Source organism: Chanodichthys erythropterus, chromosome 3 (assembly GCF_024489055.1).
Source record: "Chanodichthys erythropterus isolate Z2021 chromosome 3, ASM2448905v1, whole genome shotgun sequence".
Lineage (NCBI taxonomy): Eukaryota > Metazoa > Chordata > Actinopteri > Cypriniformes > Xenocyprididae > Chanodichthys > Chanodichthys erythropterus.
This window is the reverse complement of record NC_090223.1, coordinates 16,201,031-16,211,298: the sequence shown is the minus strand read 5'-3', so window position 1 is coordinate 16,211,298 and position 10,268 is coordinate 16,201,031. Positions and strand designations below refer to the sequence as shown.

The window sequence follows — 10,268 nt, the reverse complement described above, 5'->3', positions numbered from 1 at the left end:
GGTCAGAAATCATAAATAACATTATTTATTTTAACCTTCATCGTGTGTTTTAATTCAGTGCAACATAACAGTTGATTAAATATTGTGTAATGAATAAAAATATATTATTGACAACTTTTTCCATAATTTTCCCCTTCACTTTAAAATATTAAAGTTCCCTGATATTTGCAGGTTTTCCATGAGAAACCTTGAAAATATCTGAATATATTGTGTTACAACCCTAGTCTAGGGTCGGGGAAGTTAACATAAATTAAGAGGTCGGAAACTTTTACAGTGAGCATGTTTGTTTATTTATTTATTTTTTTCTTTAGGTCTCTTTTGTCACTATACAGTAACAAGGAAATCTCTTCAGGATTGGGTAGTGCCAAAATAGTAAACAAAACAGGTTTTGTGTTCCTTAACTAAACCCAGGTACTCTAAATAACCTATGTGAAATAAAAAAAAAGAAACATAACAGTCTTCCCTGTCTAGAGAGAGAGAGAGAGATAGAGAGAGAGAGAGAGAGAGAGAGAGAGAGACACCGAAAACCAACCCCAAACGTGACAATTGGGACTAAAATGGGTAATTTGATATTAACTTTACCTCAGCAGACAATATGGGATGAACTTTATGAACAATGATTTTACATACTGATTAATCTTAGATAAATACACTTTCAAACTACTTGTTTATTGATCTGTTGTATAACAGCAATAAGAGACTTGCCCTGCGTTCCAATGTCCATACTATCCATCCTAAATAGTATGTGAGATTAAAATAAGTGTGTCCCAAAGCATAGTATGTTGAAATGAGTATGCCAAAAGTCCCCGGATGGTCTATTATTTCCGGTAGATTTTCGAAGTGTGGATCCGTGCACACTATAAAGGCTAATATTGCCCACAACCCATTGCGCATTGGACGAGGATTCAGTTCAGAACTACAAACACGAGTAAAAAGTGTTAAAAAACTACAAAACATGGCGGATACGCGCGATCGACGCTGAGAGATTTGAGTGACTAATAATCATTTTAACCTGATAGAAAATATATATTTAATGTTACCCATGTTATTTTTCATCTGCAAATACCAATGTGGACTTTTATAAAGATCCGAATGGCCATTAACTTTTAAATGCATCATTATGCATTAATATGAGGAGAGTTCTCCACATGAAAGACTCGCGACTGCAGATCAACGTGCTGCATTTCTCTCTGATACGGTAGGAAATTAACTAAATGAAATGTGGAGGATGTAAGATGATTGACAGGCCAGTTTACGGTGACAGGATGCGACAGAGAGAAAAGACGCGATTGTATGACGTGTTAGTATGTCCCAAAGCTTGTCTACTCTTTTACTACACACTCAAAAGTAAGTACTTTTTGTTCACAGAAAGAGTACATACTTTTAGGGCGTAGTATAAGTAGGCGAATTGGAACGCAGCATGTGAGTGTTACTGTAGTGCTGGAAATCAGTCATGTGATCACCTGTGGCCCAATCACAGCCTTACTGATATTCAGATTAACAGCACTCTTACTCGTGATTTGGATTAAATACCAACAACATGATTACTGACTATTGACTGGTAAGATCTTCAGAGAGGAAGAAAATTCAAAGAACGGAAAGAGTGCGTCAGTGAAGGTGGTTGTGAATGTGTGTAGATGTGTGTTAGTTACAGGATCAGAGAATGACACCGTTCCTCTGTCATAGTCCAGATACACTCTCACACGATCAAGATTCTGTTTAACATGAAAACCTGACCCACTAAGTCCATACTGCACCCACCAGACATCAGTTTTATAGAAATCAAGTCCCTTCCTCTGGTTTGATGCTGTAGTTACTCCAAGAACCCACCATGATTTCTCTGTAACCTCCACATCCCAGCAGTGTGTTCCTGAGTTAAAACCCTCTGAACCCAGAACACACTGATAACAGTCAAATCTCTCTGGATTATCAGGAAGAGGTTGATTGATCCCGATGTATCTCACACAGGTCAGATCATCAGACAGGTCGAGATGTGGATGAGCCGTGTTTGGATCCAGAATCACAGGAGCTGATGAGACACAATCAACAGCTGCTTTTATTCTGATGTTCATATAATGATCAAGAGTGAACCGTACACTGATTATTATGAATTATGATACTTGTCCTATTGATCAAACACATCAGACATTTTTATTATCAGTGTTTAATAGGGGTGTAATGATACACAAAAATGACGGTTCAGAATGTACCTCAGTTTTGAAGTCACAGTTCTGCACAGGTTCGGTACAGCAGAGTGAGAAAAAAACATTGTTTCTATTTTTTATTAAACACTGTTTTACTGAACAAACTGTGTCTCTGTCTTTAGATGTTTTCAATTATAATTAAAATTTTTCATAAGGATAAAAAAATCTATCTCTGCTAATGCTGTAAACTATTGGGAAGCCCTTACTAGGTTACAATTAACAAAAGAGCCCAAATTATTGAATTCAGTTGCTGTTTATGTTTCAGATATAATCATCAACATTCAAATAATATGTATTGTAAGCATGTAAATTACACATAAGGCAGTTCCCTTTCAAGGGAACTCGTGCTGCGTCAAATGCTTTGGGAACACCTCTGCATGATTGCGTTGTGAAGCACTTATGAAATTAGTCCAATAGAGTGACGGAATGTCATTGGCATGTGACGTCACCAAGCCAACCCAAAAACACATTCATTCATCCGATTTAGCAGGGTTCTACCCGCAGTGGTGGGCCCCAAGCAGGCTCTGGTGTTGGCACAAGTAGAGACTCTGCTGCAAATGGAGGCTATAGAAAGGGTCCCTCCTCCCAACAGGGAGTCAGGATTTTACAGACAGTACTTAATTGTTCCAAAAAAAGATGTGGGGTTGCGTCCGATTTTAGATGTACGTCAGCTAAATCGAACTGTAGCAAAGCTCAAGTTCAAGACGCTCACAGTCAAACACATTGTGTCACAAATCAAGTCCGAGGACTGGTTTGTCATGATAGATCTAAAAGACGCATAATTCCATGTATCAATCCTCCCACAACACAGTAAGTTCCTGAGGTTTGCTTTCAGGGGCAAAGCATACCAATATCGGGTTCTTTCCTTCAGCCTAGCATTGTCACCCCACACCTTCACCAAAAGTGTAGACGATTGGTTGATTCTGGCTCAATCAGAGCAGATGGCAGATGTTGTTCTTGCCCACATAAAGAAGTTGGGGTTGAGGCTAAACGCAAAGAAAAGTGTGCTTTCTCCTGCTCAGAGAACCAGTTATCTAGGAGTGGTATGGGATTCGAATGTCATGCGTGCTCGTCTGTCACCTGCTTGCATAGCATCGATTCTCTCAGCTGTTACAGACATAAAGCTAGGCCAGTCACTCACTGTCAAACTGTTTCAGAGACTGTTAGGTCTGACGGCAGCAGCATCCAACGTGATACCTTTTGGCCTGCTGAAGATGAGACCGTTGCAGTGGTGGCTCAAAACCAAGGGGTTCTCGCTGAGGGGGAATCCTTTTCTTGTGATCAAGGTCACGCAGTGATGCCTTCATGCCCTAGTCATATGGAAACAACCTTGGTTTCTGTCCCAGGGACCTGTGTTGGGAGCTCTCGGGCGTCGCGTCACGCTAATGACAGATGCATCCCTCACAGGCTGGGGGGCGATCATGAGTGGTCGCTCTGCTCGGGGTCTATGGCAGGACCATCATCTCTCCTGGCTCATACATCACCTGGAGATGGTGGTGTTTCAGGCCCTGAAACACTTCCTTCCAGACCTAAGTTCCAAGACCACTGCCCATTATGGTTCTCCATGACAAACCCAGCACCTCTGGGGATGGACGGTAGGGTACAGCTGTGGCCGAGGCTATGTCTGTACGCATTTCCCCTGACTGCGCTGCTCCCGGGAGTTCTGGAGAGAGTTTGCCAGGACGGGGTCCGTCTGTTGTTAGTAGCCCAGTTTTGGCCAGCCCGAGTATGGTTCTCAGACCTGATGTCCTTGCTAGACGGCTTTCCAATGGAGATTCCGATCAGGAAGGACCTTCTCTCTCAGGCGAGCGGGTCCATCTTTCACCCCCTCCCGGAGTTGTGGAAACTATGGGCTTGGCTTCTGAGGGGGCAACTGAGGTGTTTGAGACCATCCTCTACTCCAGAGTCCCTCCACAAGGAAACTCTTATGCCTTGAAGTGGAAATTATTCACTTCTTGATGACCAGTGGGACCCAGTTAACTGCCCCACTGGTGTGGTGCTGGAGTTCCTGCAGGTAAGGTTTTCCACAGGGCTTTCACAATAAAGGTGTACGTGGCAGCCTTAGCTGCTTACCACGCTCCTTTGAGTGGTGTATCTTTGGGGAGACACCCACTTATAACTCGTTTCCATCATGGCACTTTGAGACTTAGACCTGCAGTTTGCACAAGGGAACGGGCTTGGGACTTGGCCGTTGTACTACAAGGCCTTTCTCTGGCCCCCTTTCGAGCCTATTGAAGAAGTTCCTGAGAAGTTTCTCACATTAAAAAACATATTTCTGCTTGCTATCTAGTCTCTGAAGAGGATTGGAGACATTCAAGCCCTTTCAATATCTCCCTCATGCTTGGAATTTGCGCCCGGCATGGTTAAAGTCTTCCTGCACCCAAGACCGGGTTATATTCCTAAGGTCCTCACTAATACTGTGAGGCCCATTGTTCTTCAGGCCTTCTGTCCTCCTCCTTTCCAGATGTCAGTGCTGTGCCCTGTCAGGGCATTAGATGCCTATGTTCACAGAGCTGCCCTGTGGAGAAAATCTGATCAGTTGTTTGTCTGTTTTGGGTCACCTAGGAAAGATCACCCTGCGTCTAAGCAGAGAATGAGCATGTGGGTGGTTGAGTCCATCTCACTTGCTTACAAGTCGCTGCGTCACCCTGCCATACTCCCAGCATACCCGTAAGTGCCTTGCTTCAGGTTTCAGAAGCTGAATGAATGTGTTTTATGTGTTTTAGGGTAGGCTTTATAGTTTCCTGGTCGGTGATGTCACCCGCCTATGACGTTCCGTCACTCTACTGGACTGATTTCATACGTGCTTCAATCACGCAGAGGCGTTCCCAAAGCATTTGACGCAGCGTCTCGTTCCCTATTCAGGGAACAAAGGTTACATACATAACCAAAACATTTTTGCATTAACTTCTGTTTCTCCAATTCGCTGCTGAAATCTAATCATTTACATAGTGGCTGTCATAACTTGTTTTCATGATGGATTTATTTAGGCCTTACATTAACTAACAGGTGAAGTAAAATATAATTAATATATAGACTAATGTAGTGCCTATATTTAACGAAACAGTTCATTTTTCTAACGAACTAACAAGCTGTTGACTCTGAATGGCTTTTCTGAGGTAAACAATACTACATGACATATTGTTTACAAACTGTTTTACTAACATCTTTTCGCGGTTGAAACATTGATTGAACGATTACACGAGATATGATATGGTAAGCTGTACTGTATGTTTCAACATACCTTCAGCTGTTCATTCATGTTAGTTCTGTAGTATAAAAGAGCTTCCTCTTTTATACTATCATGATGATCACGTTCACTCACGCTCTGCGCTGCTGTTTGAACTGAGGCGCTTATACAGCGATCCGTCATGCCACATCAAAAAGCATCAAAACGACATTAATTGTTTGAATTTTGTGATAAAATGGACAGAATTTGAAAGATGGCACTTTGTTTCTTATCGTAAGTAACAAAACACAGAGCTTATTGCGATTATTGGTGGTTAATGCCGGTTAAAAGTGGTTAGGCTAAATAGCATTTAGCACTTATGCCCCCTTCTGGATTGGAGTGTGGATCGCCTGTGACTGACAGTATTCTTCGTGTAACTGCATAACGTTCATACCGTGATGGTTCGGAACGAAAACGTACCGTTACACCCCTAGTGTTTAATGGCATCAGAGACAAACAATACATTAACACAATTTATTCAAACCACAGTCTTTAAAAACTGATTAAAGTTCTTCTTAATGTTGTCAATCTGGCCACAGCTTTCTAAGGAGATTATAAAAAAATAATTTTCTACATGAACTTGAGGGACTGTCAATAGTTCCCCTAGTAATGAAATCGTAATGGAAACTCTACATATCTTGGAATACATATTGAAGTTCTTGATATTTGAGCTTCAATGTGTCAGTCTGAAGAATCTCAAATGAAACCTCAAGTATCTTTTCACTTTTACACTGTTGAGTTTGTTGAGTAGATGTTGAGTTGAGTTTGTTGAGTCTTCATCTACTTGAGTAGATAAAGAAAAGATAAACATTTCCAAAAAAGAGTGATAATATTATATACCTAAACTAGTATGATTTTCACTTATTACAAACTTAAATAATCTACTGCGTTTGTGTTATGAAAAACCCCTGTGTGATTTCCAGTGTGTGTATGAGCACAGATCTTCTCCAGACTCACTGCTTTGGACGATGTCTTGCATCTTCTTCCAGACTCTGAACTGCAGGTTGCCCAAGTAATGTGACACGTGAATCAAAGCTCCAGAATCCATCTGTGGATCCGGCTGTGAGATCTGGACTCTGGAAGAACATTCAGGAGTCAGAACTGCAGTGGCTTTGGATCAGAATCAGAGAGACCAGAGACACCAGGAGATCACTCACCTTTCCATTGAGACTGGAAACTTCTGCAGAACAAACACACCATTAATCATCAAGAACTCAATCAATCAATCAATCAATGATGTGAAATCAGACCTTCAGAAAGCAGATGTCATTGTCTTTCATCATCTCCTCCATGTCTTTGATTGTGTGTGAAAGAGCTGAGATGTGTCTGTTCATCTCCTCCAGCTTCTCCTTCATCATCTGCTTCTTCTGCTCCTCTTCCTCCCTCAGTGCAGTGATTGTAGCTTCTTCTTCATCTCTGAGAAACTGATGAAGCTTCTCAAACTGATGTTTAATCTGATGCTCTGTGTGCTCAGCTTGAGACTGAAATCAAATCACATTCACTTCAAAAAGTTACATCAAAGTTAAAGGGTAAATGTGGGTTAGTTAACTACAACTTTAACTTTCTGAAGTACTAGTACTGTAGCCATAGATGCACTGTCTGTAATGTGAAAATACACATGAATCTCTCACAAAGCAAAACAACTTAAATGGTGTTTTAGGCCTTAGTTCAATTTGGACATTTAAGTAGATTTTATAAATATGACTTAGAAAAAAAAAAACATTACTGGTATGCATTATAAGATATGTCAGTGCAAGTTGCTTTCAGTATAAAGATCTCAAACATGCTTTTTATTCTGGGACTAGCTTAAGCCTTGTCTGTGAAACCGAGGGTCAGAGTTTATACTGTATAATCCACAGAGTGTTCAAATGAACAATAAAACAGTGTTAATGTTAATTAAGAGACTAATTGAGCATTAGTGATGAACACCTTCAGTGTTTGCTTTCGTTGGGCAGTTTGGCTTGACTTTTTAACATTATGTTTTAAAGTCACATTTGTTATGCCAAAGCAAGCCAGGAGAAAATGTGACTGGGTTTTGTTAATTATGTTTTGATAAGAGAATAATCATCATGTCAAAAAGATAACAATATCTGAACTCCTTGGACATTTTTTGGTCCCCACAAAGAAAACAGCTTATAAATCATACTAATTTTAATAACATCAATAACTAATGTAAAAAATGCAGAAAGTTTTCTGCATGTGGTTAGTAGGTTTAGGGGTAGGAGATCATTATGAAAATTATAATGTCTAATTCCCCATAAAACATGAAAACCCAACATTTGTGTGTGTGTGTGTTCCAGTCAATAATTGAACATGTATATTTGTCAGATAAATTGACTCAGCTGTTCTAATCAAACTATTAAATATTCCAAAAGTATCAATCCTTACCTTGATGTGTTGAACTGTTTTCTCAAACTCTCCTTTAATGTTTTCATTGTGTTTCAGTTTCTCTTGTAAGGACTTCAGTGCTGCATTGAGCTCCTCCTGGAATTTAAAGAGAAAAACTATAAGACACTAGATGTTTCTGTAATATATAAATATATGTAATACATAAGCTTAAAGTTCACCCAAAAAATTACACTTCTGTCATTAATTACTCACCCTCATGTTGTTCCAAACCTGACTTTTGTTCATCTTCGGAACACAAATGAATATATTTTTGATGAAATCTGAGAGTTTTCTGTCCCTCTACTGACAGCTATGGAACTACCACTTTGACTCAAAAACTTCATTGGAGATCATAAAACTATTCCATATAAATTGAGCAGTTTAGTTTTTTTCCAGGAGACCCCTATTTTACATTCAAAACCCAATTTTTGTGTTATGCAGCACGTTTGTGCTTCCACAAGAACCAATGAGGTTCATCAATTTATATGGATTAGTTATACTATCTCTTTGTGAACTTTTTGAAGCAAAGAAAAGTAACAGAAAGCTTTCAGATTTCATCAAAAAGATTTGTGTTCACACTTACATATAACTGTAGGCTAGTATAAAGGTTATGTGTATTTGGCATGCTGTCCAAGGGGAGGGCTCCGAGCTCTAAATTTTGGCCCGAACTCAGAGTACTCCCCCCAGTTGAGGTAAGAATAGTTAGAACTAGAAGCAAGGAGATGGTGTGGTGGAGGGATGGTCATAAACCGTCAAACAAACAGAGGTAAGTCTGCTGTATTTATCTCTTGTCGTTAATTGATTTAACTGATTGCGCTCCTCTCTTGTTAATTAGGTTACTTATCTGAACATGCTCTTCCCGGACTTTGTTAATGAAACATCATTTTGAAAATGAACAAAAATCTTACCTGCATGGAATAACATGAGTGTATTAATGAATAATTAATGACAGAATTTTAGTTTCTGGGTGAACTAACCCTGTAAGTGTTTATCCTCATATTAAAATCCATCTTACCTTATATGATGAAACCACTTCACTGATGGGTCTGAATTTATGATTTTCGTGTTGTTGTGAATCTCTGCACACTAAACACACAGGCTGTTTGTCGTCCAGACAGAAGAGTTTGAGTTTCTCACTGTGTAAACTGCAGATCTCCTCAGATCCTGATGAACGCCTCTCATTTCTCTCCTTCAGGAACGACTCACACAAGTTTTTTAACACAAGATTACATGGAGGCTCGTGTCTTGACACTCTCCTGCAGACAGGACACTCCTGAGTTTCCTTGGTTCTCCAGAACTGTTGAAGACACTCTTTACAGAAACTGTGACTACATGACAGAAGAACAGGAGCATTGAAGATTTCACGACACACAGGACAAGACAAATCATCTTCAGACAGTGAAGCCATTTTCACCGTTTGAGCTCCAGAAATCTAAACTCTTTCACTTTCTGAATCAAGGTTTTAAACATGAATAATATATTCTGTCTGGTCAGGAACAAACACTTCAAGTCCTTCCTGAAAGTTTTTCCTCTTTGTTCTTCATTGTTTGCTTATTCCTCATTGCTTTTGTCGAGACATTAAAGTCAGTATGACAGAAAAGAGAAATAACAAGTCAGTCTTTTCCAGGTGAGTGTTGTAAAAGGGTGGAGTTTCTGATCACATGGGTGTGGTTTTTTTAACCTTTCCCTCACACACCCGGGGCACGTTCAAGCTCAAACCGGTGCACAACGTTTTACTATGGTTTCCGGGTTGAACGACATGTTTCCTGGAAACGGTGTGCAACAGGGTTTGAGATATGTTTTCTCTTGTTTGGTGGGTGTGTCAAAAATGTCAGCCCAATCAGCAGCAGCATGTATATATGGGATTAAAGAGACAGCTTGCACAATGGGTCCAAGTAAAGTAGTTTACAAATGTGTTTTTTTTATTCTGAATGGCAAGGGCAGTGACTGTAACATTGAGTGTATTTTGCAGTTTTAAACATGTATTTATACCAGTTTCATCAGGCTCTGACATTCTTCAAAAAGAATACAAAGAATGGCCTTCTCAGCTGCCGTAGTTGCAACTCTTGCATCATCAGTAACAGGGTGTTCAACGCACCACCGTTTCCATTTAAAAAATGTTTTGCAACATTTTGTCGAGGCTGAACGCAGCCCTAGTTAAACAAACACTGAGTTTCAAAGAAGGTTTGGAGTTGACAAATCTATAATCCAAACTAATTTTTAGATCAGGCTCAAAAGGCTCACCGCGCTATAAACATTCTCTGTTAGCAAGATATATGCCTAATAATAATATATAGATATAGGTTCACAAAGAGCTCAAATGAATTGCTTAATTTGTTTAAAAGCTTTATATTAATGCATATATTATATTAAAAGCAAAGTTTAATATTGTAAATTAAATATATTTATTATATGAATAGCCTAATATAATAACCAATTTTGTCTCT

The 10,268-nt window shown here is 39.6% G+C and overlaps 1 protein-coding gene across 1 annotated transcript; it reads right to left on the bottom strand.

Moving 5' to 3' along the window:
- Positions 1–1,111: 1,111 nt before the first annotated feature.
- On the bottom strand, positions 1,112–9,402 carry LOC137017186 (nuclear factor 7, brain-like). Its single transcript, XM_067381175.1, has 6 exons — positions 8,837–9,402; positions 7,822–7,917; positions 6,684–6,914; positions 6,591–6,613; positions 6,391–6,509; positions 1,112–2,029 (listed from the first exon to the last, which is right to left on the bottom strand). The coding sequence occupies exons 1-6, from the start codon at positions 9,227–9,229 to the stop codon at positions 1,545–1,547; spliced, it is 1,347 nt and encodes a 448-aa protein (XP_067237276.1). The 5' UTR covers positions 9,230–9,402; the 3' UTR covers positions 1,112–1,544.
- Between the last annotated feature and the right edge of the window lie 866 nt (positions 9,403–10,268).